Source organism: Ammospiza caudacuta, chromosome 24 (assembly GCF_027887145.1).
Source record: "Ammospiza caudacuta isolate bAmmCau1 chromosome 24, bAmmCau1.pri, whole genome shotgun sequence".
Lineage (NCBI taxonomy): Eukaryota > Metazoa > Chordata > Aves > Passeriformes > Passerellidae > Ammospiza > Ammospiza caudacuta.
In genome coordinates this window covers 7,603,075-7,624,106 of record NC_080616.1, presented here as the reverse complement: position 1 = coordinate 7,624,106, position 21,032 = coordinate 7,603,075, and the positions used below count along the sequence as shown (strand labels likewise).

At 48.4% G+C, this 21,032-nt stretch overlaps 1 protein-coding gene and 1 long non-coding RNA gene across 2 annotated transcripts in view; one reads left to right on the top strand and one right to left on the bottom strand.

Moving 5' to 3' along the window:
* Window positions 1–1,057: 1,057 nt before the first annotated feature.
* LOC131567818 (uncharacterized) lies at window positions 1,058–9,819 on the top strand. Its single transcript, XR_009275666.1, has 3 exons — window positions 1,058–1,431; window positions 3,970–4,075; window positions 9,020–9,819. It is a non-coding gene; the product is annotated as an uncharacterized LOC131567818 (long non-coding RNA).
* A 4,446-nt stretch (window positions 9,820–14,265) lies between these two features.
* Window positions 14,266–21,032, bottom strand: part of LOC131567580 (complement receptor type 1-like) — a 39,656-nt gene continuing 32,889 nt past the window's right edge. Inside the window, exons 53-58 of the mRNA XM_058819238.1 lie at window positions 20,779–20,970; window positions 20,431–20,622; window positions 20,115–20,141; window positions 19,411–19,477; window positions 17,856–17,953; window positions 14,266–16,103 (exon numbers count right to left, since the gene is read on the bottom strand). Coding sequence (XP_058675221.1) covers window positions 17,863–17,953; window positions 19,411–19,477; window positions 20,115–20,141; window positions 20,431–20,622; window positions 20,779–20,970 — 569 coding nt within the window. The 3' untranslated portion in view covers window positions 14,266–16,103; window positions 17,856–17,862. The remainder of the gene's footprint in view (window positions 16,104–17,855; window positions 17,954–19,410; window positions 19,478–20,114; window positions 20,142–20,430; window positions 20,623–20,778; window positions 20,971–21,032) is intronic.

Genomic DNA, 21,032 nt, shown 5'->3' with positions numbered 1-21,032 from the left:
CTGATTCCCAGGAGCTGCACCTACCGCGGATCCTCCTCCACACTTCCCGGTGCTGGCAGAGCTCTGCCTCCCCTGCCAGGTGCCGGGGCTGGCCGGAGGCTCCGGAGTCACTGCAGGGATCTGGGGGGCAGAGGCGAGGAGAGAGCGAGCAGCTGCAAAAGGCTCCTTGCCTGGGGATGATGCCTGCTGTGCTGAAATGCAGAGCTGCCTGTGGACTGTCTTTGCCGGGGATTATTGGATTCTGGCGACTCCAGGAGCGCAGTTATTAGTTCCCCTGCCTACGCCGAGCGTTTTGAATCTGTGTGTGTGATAACACTTATTAATGCTGCTCAGATTAAGAAGATCCTGTGGCTTTCCAGCACTTCCAGCACCTTATCTCACGCCATGCATCTGCCCAGCAGCTAAACCACGCTCAGATCAGTGTCTTGTGGCCAGCAGAGCAGGGGCTTGTGGGGCCAGCAGTAGCCTCATGCCCACAAGTCCTGCATCTGATCCCAGCAGCAGCTCCTCCTAAGCTGCCTTGTGCTTCAGGGGATCTGTCTGCTCAGGATTTGCAGGACATGGGCCTAAAATATTTCATTTCAGGAAGTCAAGCAGTGGTTCCTGACACCAAAACAGTTAATCAGAAAGCACCAACTCTCCACTGCAACGTGTGTGTGTGTGCACGTGTTTTTGTTTTTTAGAGCCAGCAAGATTTGCTTTGGTTTTTTTAAAGCAGAAAACACCAAAAAAGTTGGCTGTGGTTTCAGCTGCTATCGCTCGAGATTTGTACTGCTGACTACCAATCCTAAAAGAGTTAACCTGTATGCAAGTATGACTCAGAGGCAGAGAAGGAGATGCGAGGCTGAGAGCCGGGGAGAAAGCGCAGGAACAGAGGTGAGGAACAGAATAATTGCCAAAAAAAGGTGCAGAGTCCAGGAGCGACGCTCCCTCCGGTCTGCCTGGCCCTGGCACCGCTGGCACGGGCTCCCTGGAAAGCTGCAGTTCCGCTCTTATAACACAAGGAGCAGGCTGGAGAATTTAGAGCTGCGTCACAGAGCTCAGCGAGAGAGTGAGAGAGCAAGCTCCGTCGATAGGTCTACCAGCAACAGCCCTGCTGCAGCAAGAGGGGAGAGAGGCAGCAAGAGAGGCAGAGAGGGCTCCAGGAAGAGAAGTGCCACCAACACCACGGAGTGGGCTCCTGCCACCATCCACTGCCATTTGCACCTCGTACTGGGGCTCGCTTGGCGTAGGAGGCTTCGCCCATTGACGATGCTGGAGACCCGGCGCGCTTAATCCCACGGGGAGGGAGAGTGGGCAGACACCGAAAGGGTTAACGGGAAGGAAATTTCTGGAACCTTCTCTTCTGCGGCGCTCCAGAGCGAGCGGAGGGCTGAGGACTGCGCAGATGGTGCACGGGCACGGCTCCTCGGTCCGGTTCGTCTCCCTCACGTACGTACCCTTTGATCAGGATGGGGCTGGAGCTGCAGCTACGTATTTGGATTATTTGCAGGGCGTCCCTTTCCCCCGGCGTCCCTAAGTTCGGATCCCAAAGTGCCTTTATTATTATTTTGGCTGGGTAGGATTGCTCTGTTCTGCGTCAGAGCTGTTTTCTCAATGGAGCGACGGCACAGGTTGTACTAATGTCACTCCTGCCGGCATTACTGTACTGCAGAGGAGGGTAGTAGTCGTGGGGGAGAGATGACAACTTTGCAAAGACTGCTGTTTTCCCGGTTTGGCTGGGCTTTCTATCCCCCCCCGTGTCCCTGGAGGCTGGCATGTCGGCACGGGGCTGGCGCAGGGGTTAACAGGCGCCCTGCGATTCGGAGCTCGGAGGTTTGTCACTGCGTAGTTCGCAAAGTGGCAAACGGTGACGCAGTGATCATTGCAGGGCACGTCGTCCAGTTTTTAAAAGCACTGGGGACAGGTAGACGGGTGCCTTCCAGACGCTTCCACACCAGCTGAAAGGGGTTAAAGATGAGTCGAGCCGGGAAGCCAGCATTTAGGGATTAAATGTCATCATTTTGGCGTTGGAAAGTTGTTTACCTTGCTCTCTCGGTGTCTCCATGCTGGCAGGCGGCCAGCTCACATGTGATAGTCTTCCCTGGACTGCTGCATCATTAACGAGAGCCAGCGCCGGCTCCCATTGGCCGGGGAGGGCGCAGCGCCGGGGCCGCGCCGCCATTGGGCGCGCCGGGGACGGCAGGTGGAGCGCCCGAGCCCATTGGCCGTGCGCGGGTGTCGGCGGAGCGGGCACGGAGCGGGGCCGCCGTGCCCTCTGACACTGCCCGCTGCTGACACTGCCTGCTGCTGACACTGCCTGCTGCCCGCTCCTATTCCCTGCCTGCTCACTGCCTGCTCCCTGCCCTGCTCCCTATTCCCTGCCCCCGGCTGTCAGCGGAGCGGCCATGGAGCGGGGCTGCCGTGCCCTCTGACACTGCCCGCTGCTGACACTGCCCGCTGCTGACACTGCCTGCTTCTATTCCCTGCCTGCTCCCTATTCCCTGCCTGCTCACTGCCTGCTCCCTATTCCCCGCCCGCGGGTGTCAGCGGAGCAGGCAGCGAGTGGGGCTGCCTCTGCCCTGTGCTCACTGACACTGCTTGCTGCCCACTGCCTGCTCCCTAATCCCTGCCTGCTCACTGCCCTGCTCTCTATTCCCTGCCCGCGGGTGTCAGCAGAGCGGCAATGGAGTGGGGCTGCCTGTGCCCTCTGACACTGCCTGCTGCCCACTGCCTGCTGCCTGCTCCCCGCCCTGCTCTCTATTCCCTGCCCACTGGTGTTCAGTGGAGCGGCTGTGAAGCAGGGCTACCTGTGCCCTCTGACACTGCCCGCTCTCACTGCCCGCTACCCACTGCCCACTCCCTATTCCCTGCCTGCTCCCTATTCCCTGCTCGCTGGTGTCAGCAGAGCGGGCAAGCAAGCGGGGCTGCCTCTGCCCACTGCCAGCTTCTATTCCCTGCCCGCTCCCTGCCCGCGGGTGTCAGCAGAGTGGCATGCAACCAGGGCTGTCGTCTGCCCACTACCGATTCCCTGCCTGCTCACTGCCTGCTCATGTGAGAGGAGCAGCCCTGAGAGCACTGGGCTCCTGCCCTCTGCTCACTGCCTAATGCCTGGCTCCCTGCTCCCTGCCCGCGGCTATCAGCGGAGCGGCCATGTCAGCGCTGGGCTGCCTCTGCAACCTGCACACTGATCCCAGCACTCCGAGTACCAGCAGCTGCTCCTGTCCTATTCCCTGCCTGCTCGTTGTCTGTTCCCCTGCTCCCTGCCCATTCCTTGGCATGCTCCATGGCTGTTCCCTGCCTGCTGCTCCCTGCCCAATTGCTGCCCATTCCCTCCCTGCTCCCATCTCCCTTCCCGCTCCTGCCCCCTGCCCACTCCCTGCCCGCTCTCGCTCCATGCTCACCTCGGATCCCGGATGCCAGGCGTCCCTCGGGCAGCAGACAGGATAGGAGCTGGTCACTGCTGGCTGTGCTGGGTGCAGTCCTTCACCCATGGGTGATCCCAGGAGGTCTCCTTTCACCATCCAGTCATGATGATGACGTGTCAGAGCTGCAGCCCACGGTGCAGGGGAAAGTACTGGGGTTCAGGGCTTTTCTCCTTGCTTCCTTCTCCTTTCTGAGGTGCTGGAGTGTTGGCAGCACTGTGAACTGCTTGGGGCAGGGATTGCACCTGGAAATTATGTTGTGGGAATAGTTAAAGAAATGAAAACGACTCTTACCAAAACTCAGTTTTTGTTTGCACAAGTGTGTGTGCCACAGGCTCGGTAACATCACAGAGAGATGGAGACTGCCCTCAGTGATGGGTCTTTAAAGGTTTGCAAAGGAGTAACAGCGTTAGAAAGCAAGGACGGAAGGACTGGGAACTGGTTAAGGATGAATGGGAGACTGAGGGCAGAGAGCAGCTCCAGAGAGAGGATAAGGAAGTGAAGGGGAGAACACTTTTCCCTCTTAACCGTTTACTATACTATTTTTTCACCTCTCTTCTTAAAGCGCCCAGCAATGAAGATGGCAGCTCTGCCTGGAAGTGCTGAGGACACAGCCAGCCTTGAGCTTGGTCCTTCTGGCCGAGGAAGTCTCCCGATTATGCAGTGGAGTGGTAACTTTGCTTTCTCATACAACAGGGGCCATTATTCCATAGCCTTTCATCATTCTGAGGCTTACCCAAGTTTCAGGATGTGCTAGCAGGAGTGTTTAATCTCTGTTACTCACTGGCTGACATCTCCAGCGCCAGGGTTGGTTGTTTAGCAACAACCGCTGGGCTCAGCACTGCATGGCAGCCGTCCCCATTGCCTAGGCTGCAGCCTGGCCTCTGCAGGGTGCTCTGGGAGACAGGGAGAGAGGGCAGGGTTGGATTTACACCCTGGATGGAATTTTGGAGGTTTGGTTGTGCAGGCCGCAGGCGCTGCGGATTTTTCGCGACGCCGTCCTTTGCGCAGGGCCGCCATTTCCAACGGCAGTGCGGCGCAGGGACGGGAAGAACCGACAGACTGTACGTGCCACTCCCCACTTTCTTTCCCTCTTCCCCATCTCCATCTTTCCTCCTTTCCTGCCAGATTCCATAGGGAATTTCAGCCTCTTACTGCAGTCATCACAACCCCCCCTGACTCACTGAGCCTTCGCTGGCTGTAGCTGGCTCCCTCGGAGCATCCTTGCCTCCCGCAGCGCCAGATCCGCAGAGCAGGGGAACAACAGGAACAGCAGCGACAACGGTGGTCCCTGCAGACAGACAGACAGGCAGAAATACACACACACACAGGAGAACAGTCCCAGGCAGCTGTAGAGGTGTTCTGTACAGCCAGGAGTTGGACTAAGGCATGATGCTGGGTTGTGTGGATGATAGGTGGGTTGAGTCTGTTTTCTCAAGCGTTGGTTGCATGGACAGCTCTTTGTGGTTTTCCCCATTATGGTTTTGGGGTGGAGAAGCCCTGACTTTGTAAAGCTGGTGCTGTTGTTTCATGGCTTTCAAGGAGGTGCCACTGGCTGCTGAGTGTCTTCAGCACAAGGATGTATTTGGTTTAATTCTTTTTGCCATCATGTTTTGGCCACAGCGATGGTTTAACTGTGCCTAAATGCAGGGAGGGTAAGGAGATGGATATAAGAGGAGTTATTTCAATGTTAAACTCCAGCTGTAAATCTCATTACTCAGGAATTGAGGTTACTGTCAGCAGGTAAATCTGTGGGACTGGCAGGAAACAAGGCTAAGAAGGGGACATGGCATATTTCTGTAGGACAGCAGTGATTATGTGCACAGGCGTGGCACTGTCACCGTGAGCTGTACCTGGGTAACTGTTCCGCGATCGTTTTCCGCACAGTGCCGCAAAAGGACTGGGGAAAGCTGTGATTTCTCCCTCCCTCTGACACTTGTGTGTGTGACACTGCATGAGCTGATTCATGTTCCTGTATCTGGGTTTCCCTGCTCTGGGGAGTGGGGTTTGCTCTGCCTCGGCCTTGGTGCAGCATCGTGACGCAGCGTTCCGTACCACGCCGACAAAACACACGCAGTTTTCTCGGGCGTTCTGACCGCTCGGGGACCGCGGGATTCGGGGAAGGAAGGGCAGGATTTCACATGCCCATGGTATAAATTTAAAAGCATTACCTCTTCTTGTCTGCTAGTGAAGGAAGGCTCTGTGAGGGACGAGACAGCCATGATCTCCTCTGCTCTTGTTTTGCCGATGGTCATGTTACATCTGTGACGCAGACGAATTTTGCTGTTGGTTCCTGTCGGTGCTTTAGGGAGTGGAGCTGATGGGGGCACAAGCTTGAATATGATTAGAAATATTCGTTTCATACTGATGTTAGAGTTGAAACCATACCTGAAGGGTCAGGGGTATCAGGTCCACCTAGTGACCCCCCAAATGGTGAAGGAATTCAGATGAGCCCCAGCACCCCTGGCCATTTTGCTGCTCACAGAGCAGGCTCGGAGCCTGCAGCTCTGCTGCTGCTGCTGTTCATTTCCATGTTATACAAATACAGCATTGGGCTCTGTGTCAGGAGCTTTCTGATGCTGTGAGAAGCTTAGAGTCTACAAGCAAATGTTTTTCTTTTCTTATTTGGGAACATTCATTAAAACGTCTAAATGCCAAGTGTTCTACCCTCTCTCCTCTGACAAATCTCTCCCAGACCCATCCAGAAAATTCAGTGCTGCTGCCTAGGATTTTTTAAACTTTATCATGGTGTTTTCTTACAGTTTAATATGGGTATGGCTGGGGGGGAGAGTAAGATTTAATTTGGTTAAATATCTGTAATGCTGATGTTAATGGACAAGGATGTAGGCAAGAGATAAGAGTTGTCCATATCCCCTTTATCTCTGTATTAAGACAGTCCCAAGCCCAGGCTGTGAGGAAAAAAGGGAATATTCTATCCCATTCCCACCCACCCAAACAATTTCGGTGCAAAGGCAGCAGGAGACAAGGCCAAGCTGGAATGTCACAAAATGGTTCCACCAGCACTCAGAGATGCCAGTGTCGTTTATCCTGGCACGGCTCCGAGAGCAGCACCGTGAGCCGCCTGCTGCAAGGTCATTCCCCTGACTCATGGTCAGCAACCAGTTGGTTCAGGAACTCCCAATCTACTCCTCCTGCAACTGTGCCCATGCCTGAACCTGGAGGGGAGGCTTGAGAATTAACATTACTGCAGCAGTGGGGGCACTGAGCCCAAAACTCTAGCTCAAAAGAAATCCCATGTCTCTGAGACTTTAAAATCCATATCTGTAATTTGTTTCTTTGCTACCTCCAAAAACTTTCCACTAGTTCCCTCATCCCCTTTTCCCCCAAGGCTTCCTCTGGACTGCTGGGAACCAGGAGTGACATGTATTTAAGGGCTCACACTCTGTTCTAGGAAGAAAAACTCTGTGTGCATTTGCATTTTTGTGGCTATCAGGTGGGCTCTGCAGGCTCCCCAGAGCCTTTCAAGCCAGGGGTGTCCCTCAGTTGCTTTCAGTTTCAGGTACCTAGCTCAGGAGCTGTCTTGTCCCCTCCCAGGTTTCCCCATTTTTCCCTGGTGTTCCTATTTGCCCATCTCACTCCTATTTTCAGCTGTCTCAGGACAACACCAGCCATGGATATGCTCAGGGCTGTCTCAGCCCCCCAGCAGCAGAGCAGTGGTTAATGCCTGTGAGCAAAAGAACTTACTTAGTGCCCGAAGTTCAACTTGGGGGCACGTTCTGTGCACAGAGAGGGACAGGGGAGCAGAGCCCTCCTGCTCCCAGAGCTGCCAGCCCACCTCCTGACCCTGCCCACGATGAGCCTTCGCCTTCCTCATCACCACTGCCTGGTTTCCAAAGGGACAGAACCTGGCTGCCAATCCCGATGCCAGTGACGGCTCCTCGCCTACAGGGAGGCAGATGTGATGGCTCGTCTGCTAAGAACTGAGCCAACACACTGTGATTCAGCCCTCCAGCTTTCCAAGGAAGAGCTATTTCTGAGTGAGCCTCATCTCTGCAGCTCCCCCCACAAACACTCACGGCGCTCAGGAGCCCAACAGCAGCCACTGGGTTTGCATTTGGATCTCCAGCCCAAAATGCTTCTTAAACACTGACAGTGGCTCCTGGACACACAGTGACATTTCAGGGATGGAATGATGGAAACCCTGGGAACAGGATTCTCGTGTGCCTGGGGGAGTCAGCCAGGAGTGTTAGGTCAGTGCTTTTCTCCAGCTGTTTTGCCAGGTCCTTGTACTGCAGGCAGTGTTAAACTAAAGGCTTGTTTTCAGCTGTCTGGGTTAAAGGCAGGTTATACTTCAGTGAACAGCGGGCCGGGTTTGTTTCCTTATGCTCCTCCCTGGCACAGGACATTCTTTTGTCTCTAGAATGACACAAAAGAAAAATATGGCTTCTCTTGCCATTACCTGGAGGAGCTGGAGCAGTGGTGTTGGGGGAACACCGTGTTCCTGAACTGACTGTACAAATCACAACAATCATCTCCCTGTGAGAGCTTTCAAGCCCTGCAATCAGTACTTTACATTCCAAAGTGATGCTTAGGTACAGGAGTTAGGAATAGAAAATGGCCTTTCTGGTTGCAGCTGCTTAGGTGGATCATTTGTTTGAGTGGAGCGAGTTTTGCAATGTGCTGCTCACTCAGGCTGTGTAGGGCTAAATTAGATGAGTTTTCTTTCCTACTGCCCTTCCCTGACCTCAGCCATGCAAGTGCAGTGCTCTTCTCGAGTTTGCCCAGTTTCACCTCACTGCTCCCTGTGAATTCTGGAATTCTCCACAGGATCCAGGGGTTCAGCAGTTCCTGTGCCCTCCAAACAGGCTCAGGGTTTGCCCAGGAACTCTCCTGAGAGCAAAGCTGGAGGAGAACTGGATGACTCCAGGCAAGTCAAAGCAATTTCAGATGAGCAGGGGGATCACAAGATGGGGAGCTACAGCACTAATATCTAAGCACACCTCTAATAGTCACCATGCTAAAACAAGACACTGCAGAGTGCTCTGACAGATTCCCCTTAGCAGGAATTGAAATCAGTGACTCAAACCAAGCAGGCCTGACTGTCCCACTGCTCAGTTAAAAGGGACACAAAGCTGCACAGGCTTTTACCCCCATCCTGTCCCAGTGTTCAGCCTGCCTTGGGGTTTTGGGGGGTTTCAGACACAGAGTGTCTGGCTTTTAACTCCATTTGTAAGGCTGCAAGAGTAGGACTGAAGGAATAGGCCACCTTCAATTCAGGATTGTAATGTGGAGCTTTTATTGTGGTCTAATAAAGAAAGAAATATCTCCCTTATGCTTTAAACTCGTGAAGGAAGTACCTGTTCTTGCTGCCCATACCAGCAGTGGCCTCTCCAGAGCCATCTCCTAGGCACAAATATCACTTTTCCTGAGCAGGGCAGCTCCTGATCTGCCTGCACTCAACCCAGGCCGTGCTCTGCCACACCAAGTGCTCCACACCGAGGACTGGCTCCCAGTGCGAGTCAGAGCACATTTGTCCACAGCTGACCCACGCAGCACCAGACCTGCACAACAAAGAGATGCAGTTACAGGCTCCCCACGCTGAGGAGGCTTTTTTTGAAACCTTAGAAGTTCACTCATTTCCATTCCCCTTACAGGTCAGCACTTGCCCTGTCACACCCCTTGTCCTGCACCTGGCCCTGGGCTGATTCATTCCTGCACTGGGAGGATGATGCATCAAGCTCAGATTCTCAGCATGTAAAACAGGGATTATTTTCTCCAGGGGAGACCAGAGCCTGATGAGCCACGAGTTTCACCCCATTATGCGAAAATGGAGGAGAAAATGTATGAGGCACACTGAGATCTGTTTTGCTTTCTGTAAAAGCCCCAGAACTGCCTTTCTATAGAAGGTGCAAGTTGTGAAAAATCAGGTCTGTGACATCCAGGCTTGCCTTGTTCCAGCAGACTGAAGGTCTCAGGATAGAGAGGAAGTTCCCTTTCACAGGGAAGGCAGGGATTCCTTTTTTGTCTTTGTTTCCTATGGAATGTATAAAGCAGTGTGAAGTCCATGAAAGGCTTTGAGTTGTTCCTCTGAAAGAAGCTACAGCACTGCCACTAAAACGCCTGAAAAGGAGGGAAACCACAGAATGGTATTGTACTTTCCCTGCTATTATTTACTACAAAGTCCAATCCTGTGATAAAGCCAAGCACAGGTGACAGTACTTGCTGCTCTCCACACAGCAGATGTCTGAGACCAGCACTGCTTCATTTCCTTCCCTGTGAGGGTGGGGAAGGGCTGGGATGGAATTCCCAGAGAATCTGCAGCTGCCCCACCCCTGGCAGTGTCCAAGGCCAGGCTGGAGCAGCCTGGGACACTGGGAGGTGTCCCTGCCTGGGCAGGTGTGGCACTGGGTGAGCTTTAAGGTCCCTTCCAACCAAACCATGCTGTGCTCCTGTTCTCCCTGCCCATGTGCACGTTGCCAACAGGAGCTGTGGATCACAGCATCCTGAACTGCTCCTTTCTCCTGCCCAGACACACTGGGAGCCTTGGAAAGGAGAGCACAGACAGATCCCTTCCCAAATGTGCACCTGCACCTTGCCAAGAAGGGCTGACACCTTCTAGGGAGCTTGTGAAGGCAACAGGACAAACTCCAGGTAGCCTGGAGGAGAGGCAGCAGCATCTTAATTATGCTGAAGTGAAACCTGGTTTTATCAAAACTATAAATAATAAATGAGCCATTGGTCTGCATCTGCTGCATGATATTTCTGGAAAGGTTGGTCTCCTTTGCAGAGGGGAAGATGTGCAGAGGTGTTCAGTCCTTCTAAGTCTCATACTTGGACACAAGTTCCCACTTTCAGCACCACAAAATTAAGTGACATTTCCTCCAACTATTTTTCAAAATCCTAATGAAGATTTCTTTGTAATGCTTACTACTGAGGCAAGGAAAAACCAAAGCAAACCTCACTGTGAGCCTGTTTCTCAGAGATGCTGCTGTGATTCTGTGATTCTGCACTCCTGGTGCAGCTTTTCAGGAGTAAATCTCACCTGATAATAGAGGGTGCCTCCTAAATAACTGTGCCACACGGCAGGCACTGGGGAGGGAACCTGCTTTCCACTCGTCTTTCACCCTGTTGCCCCAGATAATGGATTTAGAAACGACAGCAAATATCCAGACAAGGAATCTAGTCCAGTCATTTCCCCTTCCTCCACCCCTCTTTCTTGGAAGGACAAGCTCCTGTCTCTGAGCTTCCCCTCTGCTGCCTGGGAGTGTGCATCAGGATGGAGGCACCAGAGCAGATTTTTGGATGTGGTTACAACAGGAATACACAGAGCTGCCAAAAGCCCAGGGCATCAATAAGTGAAACTGCTGCCTCCAGTTGTGCTTTGTTCCATTCCACATTGGCCTCTACTCCAGCACAGGTCAGACACTTATCCCAGGGTTGATAGCTCCTGAATTATGCATGTGTGGAGCAGTTCAGAGGCTTCTCAACACCCCTTCTATTCCCTCTGCTCTGAGCTGTGGACACTGCAGGTTAAGTGCTCAGTTCCAGGAACCATCAGCCACTCATTTTCACACTCTCCTTCCTCGACAACTTCCACTGAACCATTTACAGTTCAATTTGTGAACGCTCCTTTTTGCTCTGACCCATACTCAAAGTACTTTCAATCCAATTTATTTTCATCCTGCCTGCAGAATTTAAAAGTTGTCTCACCAAAATCTGCAAGTCCTGGCTTACTTAAAGCACAAGGACTGCTGACAGAGGACGCTCCATCAGGACACTCACATTTCCTTTCCCTGTCACAAAAAGCACCTGATCTGTCCTGTACTCTCTGATCAGTGAGTGACACAAAGGCAGAACACTCTCTGTCTTGGACAGAATGAGGTTTACAGCCTGGTTTCATCTGCAGTGAAATGGAAAAAGTGTTCCTGAAGCACACAAACTTCCCACACTCACCCCATCAGCATCGTGCTCTGCACTAGCAAGAAATAAAACCTTGATCATCACTTGCTGGGAAGAACTTGAGTGCATTCCACCTGGCTAGGGCAGGAAACAGCACTCACTGCCAGGCTGGGGGTTTTCCTCACCACATATTTAATTTCTCCTACACCAGCCTCAACCATCCACAAGATGCCACAAAAAAAGTGTATCCATAAAGTAGCTAAGCCCAAGGTAACTGTCTTGCTGTCTAATAAAATTAAATAAATGAATTTTTCTCTAGGTACGGTGGAGATGAAGGATTTTCTCCCTCAGCCTGCAGCCATGCACAAGATGTGTCTTCCTCTGGAAGCTGGTTTCACATGGTGGCTTAGATTTTCCCACTTTGTATCTAGCACCATTTGAAATCAGTGTTCTAGGAGCAAGAATTACAGCGTGGGAGGAGACCAAGCACGTGCTCACTTCAGCAACATCTTTTGCTCCTCAAATCAGCCCCTTTTCCAAAGGTGATTTTTTTGCCAGCCATCCACTTTGTAACATCATCTGATTTCTAGACACTTCTCCAACCACTGTATGCACCCTCCCAAGGCAGGGCCACACCAGCACAGCCCCCTGCTCCTGTACTTCTGCTCAATAAACAATGCATATGAGTTCAAGGTGTCCAGAGTAAAGTGATCCACAAGTTGCATGAAAACCAATGCGCTAGCTCTTGTACTTGACAGGCAGAGTATGTTTGATAGCCAAAAACTAGGATCAACCTTGAATTTACTGCCTCAGAGCAAAAGGATTTCCACCCTCTGCTTGGGGGCTCCATCACCACAGGATTCTCATTTCATAGCTCTGCAAACACAGAAGTTCCCCCCAACTATTTGACCTCAGCAGTCAGACACAGAAGTGCCTTCAGCAATCCCAGACTGGCTTGGGTTGGAAGGGACCTTAAAGATCATCCTGTTCCAACCTCCTGCCATGGGCATCACGAAGATGCCACACAGCACACACAGAACCCACTCCTTTTTCCAGAATAATTTTCCAGCACACACAGAACCCACTCCTTTTTCCAGAATAATTTCCCAGTTTGCTGCTGGTCCCTCCCAGCAATATTTCATTTCTCCAGCCCTGCATCCCAACCCAGAATGAAGCTGAACTCTTTGTTTTGCCCTCCCTGCTGCCCAGCGTGTTCCCAGACATGGAAAAGCTGATCCCTGTGTGGATGAAGGTTTGATCAGAGCACTGAGTAGTCATCTCTAAAGAATGCATAGCTGTCATCTCCAAGAGGATCCTTCTCTGAGCCAGGAAAACATCTCTTACACAGGCTGACCGATTTCTCTTGGTGTTCAGAGTCTCAGTTTTTGTCTAGCACCATTTGAAATCGGTTATGATGTAGGGGGAAAAGCAACAGTAATGGAAAAGTTCCTTCCCTCACCCCCCAGTCACAAACAAACACCATCCAGAGCACCACCCGGCCTCCCCACCACCACTGGCCTGCTGTTCTCTGACCTGGAGTTCCCCCACAGGCTGAACATCCTGCAGGATGAGGACAGCCAGCATCCCCTCAAGTGAGGATGGGATGCTTCCAGACACAGAGAAGCATCTCTTCAAACATAACTCAGCTTCTTCAACTCAAGCAAGCCAGGGCCTGGGTGTGACAACACAGCCACCCAACCTTCTGACCACTTCTACTCCATGTGCTGTTTGTTTGCCTTAACCTGTTCTTTACACAGATTTATTTTTTTTCCTTCTGAATAAAATTGTGTGCTCTATGCTCCTGGGCTCTGTCTCAGGTAGAGAGATCACCTGGTTCCCTGCTGGACAACACCTAAGTGCTGCAAGTCTCTTCATTTCAGCCCCCAGCTCCATTTTCACCACCCTCAGAAGTATTCGGATTCAGAGAATCAGAATGGTTTGGTTTGGAAGGGACCTTAACATCATCCAGCTCCAACCCTGCTATGGGCAGGGCTTAATTTATACTGATTTTAAGTGTGACACTGAAAACCCACCAACCACAGTCACTCCACATTATTTAACCCTAAACCACACAACTCTGGACCTGTTTTGTTACTCCCAATGCCCTGTCACCAGTAGATGGCAACAACTCATTTTTATTCCATGCAGCTTTCCCTTAGCAGAGTTCACCTCCCTTTAATTATCAGTTCCAGACTCCAAAGGAAATAATTCATGCAGCACTGAGTTTTAGAAAAACAGCACAGGACTCATGACAATTAGACCCAATTAATTTGTAGTGTTTAAGTCAGATTCACAGAAGCACAGAGCAGAATCCCAGAACGGTTTGGGTTGGAAAGGAGATAAAAGAATATCCCATTCCCAGAAACTTTGCTTATCCCCTCAATGCTCACTGCAATCCCAAACTCCACAGTGTAAAGTTGTGCAGTCTGGCATCATTTCCACACAACTCACTCTGAGCATCTCAACCACAAACTGCAATGAAATCCAGCATATGAAGTTATTTTTTCTATTCCACCCTCTGAAAGGCTTCACTCTATCAGCAGCTGACTCCACAGCAGTTCAGTACATTTCAAGTGTGAACCTCACACAATTCCTAAATCCGCTCTCCTTCACAGGTCACCTAAACCCACCAGAGCTCTGTCCTCTAAGGATTGCATTTGTCACACGCTGGACAAAAGGGCCAAAACACCTTCTGGGCTCTGCCTCAAGTGTTCCACCAGAACAGCCCCAGTTTCCTCTTCTCCATCAACTTCTCACCAATTTTTTCAGGAGTAAAATTTTGGAGGTTCTGGGAAATTCTCTGCAATTCTAAAAGGAAACCCCAAAAGGTGCTCAGCAAGTCAAACCCCATCCCCTACACTACCACTGAGTAATTCTGTGTACAAACTGCAAATTTCAATCTCAGCAGTTTCCACCTGATATTTGGGACATGAAAAATCATCTGGATAACAATGGCAGAAGAGCTGCTCAACACAATGATGAATGAAAGACAAACACTTACTGCTAAATAATTTAACATTTTTATTTGGAATATTACAAATTATGGCCAATCTTTACATCCAGAAAGAGCAAAAACACAGCCACTTTTTACAGTGATTTCACTTCCCAATCAAGAACATTCCAGTGTTATTTCAGCACATTGCAGATGCCACACAAAGCAAGCTGAGCTCCTGACCAGCACCACACTCAGCCCCAGTCACACATCCCAGTGTTTACAAACAACTCTCAAGCTGAGCTATCAGCCAGGCCACCAACAGCAAATCCTTCTGCAGAGCCAAAGCCCCTTTCTAACAACCACAGCCTATTATGAGCTCCAACAATGCAACTGCTGGGATTGTCCCAAAAAGCCCTATCAAGCCCCAAACAGTTCTGTGCCACTCCAACAATCTGTTGATGACAGGGAGAGCAGTGCCAAGCAGCCACAGACAAGCCAGAGCACTTCCAATGCTGCCTCAGGCATCTCAAGTGAGGCTATTTGGATTTTCTGTGAAAATTAGAAGCTGTCTGGATGCTAATAGTGAGATTCATGGAGCTAAAACCTGTTCTAGTTAAGATATGGGGTTTGCTGAGGAATTAGAAGTAGCAGTGACTCTAAACTAATGGCAAACACAGTGGTGGGGGCTCCTGGAGTGAGAATCTGGACTAAAGCATTTGCTGAACAAGCACCAAGCAGCAAACAAGAGACCACCACATCTACCAGCACTCACACAACTGAACTGGCCTGGTTTTCCTTTAACATGAAAAGCGAGTGACAGGGAAAAGCTTCTGCTTCTAAACAGGAATCTGATGCTAAATCCAGCTTTTCAGAGCTTGATTTAACATCCCAGTCTGCAGCCAGAGGTTAGAAATGTGAATATGTGACTTCAAGTAAAAAAGCAAGGAAGGTGGATCACACAGCCCCTGTTTCTACCCCTGAAAGCAACAGAAGATCTCCAGACCTGACATCAAGGCTCACTAAAATGGAGCACCCTAAGGAACTTCCACTGTGCTCATGACAGGACGCAGCCACCACTGAGCTCTCAGCAGTTCCTTTGATTAGGGATCTCCTGTCAACAGGCAGGGGATGCCTTTGCTACACAATCCTTCCATTTTCAGGCCCAACAAATCCACTGCAGTCTTTGTGAGATTAAAGCAAAGAATCAGAAATATATATATATATATATATATATATATATATATATAGCTTTTTTCCTTCTCAAAAGCAAAGGAAAAGCTATAAAACTCTGATTTCAAGGCACATTCAATTCATTATATATACAGCAACCAACTTTGGCAGACAAAGAGGTAGAGTATATAAGATCTTAATTGTGATAGTTTCCAAAAGACATTGCCTTCAATGGCACCAGACTCTCCAGGGAACGAGCAACAAAGGAAACCCCAGAACCATTTACACCACCTCTGCTGCAAAGAGGGATGGGAAGGACAGCCAGGTTTGAGTGAGCAGAGCTCTACAGGACACAGGAGAATATTGGGCACCTTCTGCAAGCCAAGAGGTGGCACTGAAGGCAGCAGGGAGCAGCAGCTGGCACTGGGACATTGCAGCACATCCCTGGCATGCTACAGGTACTGCCTTTCCCCCAGCTGATGGGCACAGAAGGACAGGGAGGGCAAAGCAGGATCTGTGCTAGCTAGATGCACACACACTCCTTATCCTATCAAGCACCTCCTCCTGCAGTTCAGCAGCACAAGGGACTCAGGGGCAGCCCCCCAGTGCAAGGGAATCAATCCTTGTCCAGCTCTGCCAGGGACATCCCCCTGCCAGGTCCCTCCCACCCCAGCAAGGGCAGTCATGCTTTACACATCTTATATTCGGCAGAACTGGGAGTGCTGTCACGTTTCCTACAAACAAAAAAACAAGTCAGATCAGAGGTTTTTACATTGCAAGAGGTTTTACATTTACACTGAAAGCACATCCTTAGTTTTGGCATTAAAGCTGCAGGTGAAGTCACAAACTGGGTCAGTCTTTGGCCTCTCTTTGCCAACTGCTGGACTGAGGAGATTTTAGCTTCGTTCAGCTCCTGAACTGTCAGCAATGACCCAGGGAGCAGCAGAGCCTTTGATCCAAAGGGATCACTCCCAGTGATGACTGGTATTACCAAAAACTAACACCAGAACAGTTACAGGATTCCCATAACTCCACCAGGTGCACCCTGGAATTCATTTTAATTACAGTGTGTTGTTTAGTATTTATTTTCTAACCAAAAATGAAATATTAGTTAGTGTGGATTTTGATTCTGCAGTCCACTAACAGCGACTTTACAATACTTAAATACACAAGAATTCAAATTCACAATGATATTCTTATATATGTCCCAAGTTATTGAATAACTCCTGTTTTGCCAAACCTCAGTGCTATTGCTCCAAGGCTCTAAGGAGTTCCTTATTCCATAAGAAAACCTCCAGAATTCCCAGTGTTTTGACACACCAGACCAGTAATTTCTCTTATCATGTGTAAAGGTAAGATTGGAATGAAGAATTCTATCTCCTGATTCATTTTTTCTCTCCAAAAATCAACCCAGAAAACAGATCCTATCTTAATTAGAAACATCATTCTTCAGAGTGAAGATTATATTCCTTAATCTATACATTATTTTGGAATAAACTCCAAGCTTTATGTTCATATAAAAACTCACCAATAGTACTGAAAATTCACCTGTCCTTTACAAGTCAATAAAATCAAGACTATGCACATGAAAAGACTTTTGCATTAAGCTGGAATAAGAGAACCCATCACCTCCTCAGAATCTGTGCAAAGGAGAAAAGCAACAAAAAAAAGAAGATGCTGATTTTAAAAAATATTTGTAGTTCCAGCTCTGTTGAGATAGGAATGCCAAAATACTGGCAAGGAAAAGTCAAACTGAGCTGTCCTGTCTGCAAACTGCTCAGTTCAAACAAGGCTGGAAGAGACAGATTTTGGAAGAGCCCATTTGACCCTACACAAGTGCAGGAGGAACCCCAACATTCATCACATGCATCTCACTGGAGTGAGGTTAAAATACAGGAGAGGACATCAGCTTCAAAGCAACTGAATTTTGATTCTTTTCCGGGCTACAGAACTCTGGATTTGAAAAAGAAATCACCTTTTCATAGGAAGGTTTCACAAGTTCCTTGTTAGACCCTTCATTAATCCTCTTCTAGAAAGCAAAAATGCAGATGAATCAGTAATTGTGAGATGTGATCTGGTTTTCTCTGAAGGGATGCACAACTACCTTTAGAGTTGCAGTGCCCAAAGGTGGTTCCAGCTTCTAATTACAGGGAATTAAACTATTAGCTAGGAAAAGTAACTCACCACTGGGATGGGTGCAGACATTCTTCTGAGAATTGTAGGCAATATGCTACTCATTCTTCAAATACAACACCAAGAAATGTGATTTAAATCATTGGAAGCTTTTAGTGACACTGCTAAATGATAAATTTCTATATTATATCCTGTTCTCCCAAAATGAATGAAAAGTTAAGAGATTCTTTCCTACAGGAAGCCAAGGTTCCCAGCTAGATGGATTCCACACTCCTGAAATTCCAAGCAAAGCACAATAAAAAGAGACACTTAATCTGCATTGCAAAAAGTCCAAATGAAGTGGAAAGTTATACCTTTTCATTAATTCATTTGTGCAGTTTCTTCCATCTCAGCTGGGACATTAGTTTTTAAAATACAAATTTCCTTGCAACTCTCATCAACTGTGTACGAGCTGAACAGCAGAAAGGGAGAAAGGTCTAACTGAATGTCCCATCCAAGGGCATTTCACACACAAAGAAAGAGGCCAAGGAAAGATCTGCTGCCATTTGGAGGCTACAAACTGCAAGGATCAGGGCTGGAAGCACAACAACAAAGGCTCAGCTGCATCAGGAACTCAGAACACTAAACAGGGAGATGGAGGCTTTCATAAAAGGAGATTAGATCAGGGTTTTCAGACAAGAAAGAGCTTTAGCAGTCAGATGTTCAGAGAGGAAGATGAAGGGAAGCACTAGGCACAATAAGGCTTTTCATGCTGTCAGATATTCAGCAATGTCACAGAGTTTAATTTTTGATGATGCTGCTTTAGATCCCTCCTGCTTTCTATGCCCTGAGAAGTCTCCCCACGGGTGAAGGCAGCAAGTGCTGCCCTGAACTGCCAAGAGCTCTTCTGGCCCATCCAGGCTGCAGAATACCCAAGTACTGAACAAAAGCAGTGGCTCAAAAGCACCAAATTGCTCAGAGCACACTCTGGCCCTTGGATTGATACTCCACTGCTCATTTTAAGGCTAAAACCTCACTGGATATAAACCCCCTCCAGGGCTCTCCAAGTCCTCTGTGTGGACTTCATTACAAATATGAACCACGGGAATATTCCCTCTGGTTTGCTTCATTTAAAGCATCCCTCCCTTTGTGTCATGTACTCCAGATAAATCCCATGAGATTCTGGAAAAAGACAACACTGATGAGATGCTCATCCTGACATTCCATGTGTACCACCTAACCTGCTCTGGACTGTCAGTGTTTTGCATTTTACAAAATATTTCCCTGACAAAAAGTTTTTTTTCCAGAAGATAAAATCAGACATCACAGCAAAAAGCAATGCACAAAGAGGAATTTAAATCTCCTGTCTCTCCATGAAAAACCACATATAAACCCCAGTTGTTTTGAAGATAAACTTTAAAACACCCTACATGTCTCATCAAAAACAAAACACTAATTCCTTGTGCACAAATCTAGCATTTTACACTTGATTTTGCAAGTCTTTAACATAGGGACACCAACATTAGGGCTGAAGGAGGAGAATAAAAACCTGAAAACCTTCTGGCAGCACAAGCCCATAGAACCAAGACTCCCCCTGGCTTTAGGAGATAAACTGATATGTTTGAAGCAGATGGACAAAATACTTTCCTTGGCAAGTGGACACTGCCAAACACAGGCTTGAGAACAGGGCTTTTCCTTCCTTGAAATTAGTGCAAGTGTTAATTAGCAGCTTAGCTGAACAGCAGATCCAAAACCAAAGACAAATTCATGGTTAGGCTTTAGCTCCCATCAGTTGCTGGGAGGAGCTCACACAAAATCAGACATTTGAAAAAGAAAGGGCACACAAAGCTCAAGAAACTTAAACATCAGCACAGCTTTGGCTCAGTCATTTGGAAACTTGCAGGATTAATAAAAAGGAAGTTTACTCACCCATTCTGTGAGAAGAATTTCTTGTAGATCCAGAATGCTGCCAGGAGCACCACAACTACCACAATCACTTTAGGAAGAAGTAAAAAAAAAACACCTTAGAGTGATAAAGATCATGTCCAGCTCACAAAAAAGCAACAAAACTTTTACAGAAATAGCCTTGTTTTCATCTACAGGTCTATCCCACCTCTACCCCCCTTAAAAAAAACCCACAGCCCAACTTATTTATGGAATGAGCCATGTAAATGAAATATTTGATTCTTCAAGATAGTTCAGCTCAGAACCAGTGACCACCAAGACCCCACCAGCTCAGAAACTAAAACAGGAATGACAAAACCCCAGTGTTACTTCTTACAAGTTTGTACAAATCTGGATAACAAAGGCAAGGACAGAGGATGGACTGAACATTTCTGTTCACTGGCAGAGTTATTTACTCACACCTCCAGTAAACCCAAGCTCTGACATTTATCCAAGTGGCCACGTTGTTGCAAGCTGCCTTTGAAATGTGAGCTCACCACATGAGAAAATACACATTTCACACTAAATTAAACTGTAATAGCTAAGCAATCTTTCTTTGAATCATGCAGCTTTAACCAGAACTCCAAAGTCACTCTGCTACAGTCCCAGGTGATTGGACTCAAAAATGGACTTTCATATAAAAAATAGAATTTGTATCATATTTTTTTAAGGTTTTAGAAAATACTTACCACAGATGATGGCTATAATATATCCACCTGAAAACAGAAGGAATCAGTATCACAAGAGGAACACAGATGCTTCTTGCTCAAATATTATTATAAAAATATTCACAGAGCTATTTCAAGTCAAGAACTTCTATCAACACAATCTTTGAGGCAGACTAATTTAAATAATAATATTTAACTTAGAATATGAATATTTTGATTAATTTTAGCAAACCCGATTTTTCCCATTAAAACAAAGAAGGAAGCTGCATTAAATCATTTCTCCTGAATACAAAAGGACTGTTTTCATCCTAGTGGAGATTTTGCAGCCCATACTTACTGAGCTGGCAGGTTGGCACAGCTGGCACCCACTGGTTGTTCCCAATGTACTGAATCCGAGCCTCCCCATTCAAGGTGTACCCCGGGTAACATTCAAAGGTAATGAAATCCCCCACAGAGTAGGAAGCTTTTTGTCCATCTATCACCCTCCCATTACTTATGACTGGTGTGGAACCAGAACCTTCAGACTCACCTGGAAAGAAAAGGGGGGAAAAATAGTAATAAATGTGTTTCTACATCAGAGATAAAAATCTTGTCAGTCTGCTCCCGATTTTAGCAATTTTACTCGCAGGCACAGTGCTCCTTTTGCACAGGCAGGTTTGTCTGGGATCAGGACCCCCATACTTACTGAGCTGGCAGGTTGGCACAGCTGGCACCCACTGGTTGTCCCCAATGTACTGAATCCGAGCCTCGCCGTGCAAGGTGTACCCCGGGTAACATTCAATGGTAATGAAATCCCCCACAGAGTAGGAAGGTTTTTGTCCTTCTATCACCCTCCCATGACTTATGACTGGTGTGGAACCAGAACCTTCAGACTCACCTGGAAAGAAAAGGGGGGAGAAAAAAAAAATGTATTACTAGATCAGATATTTAAAACTTGTC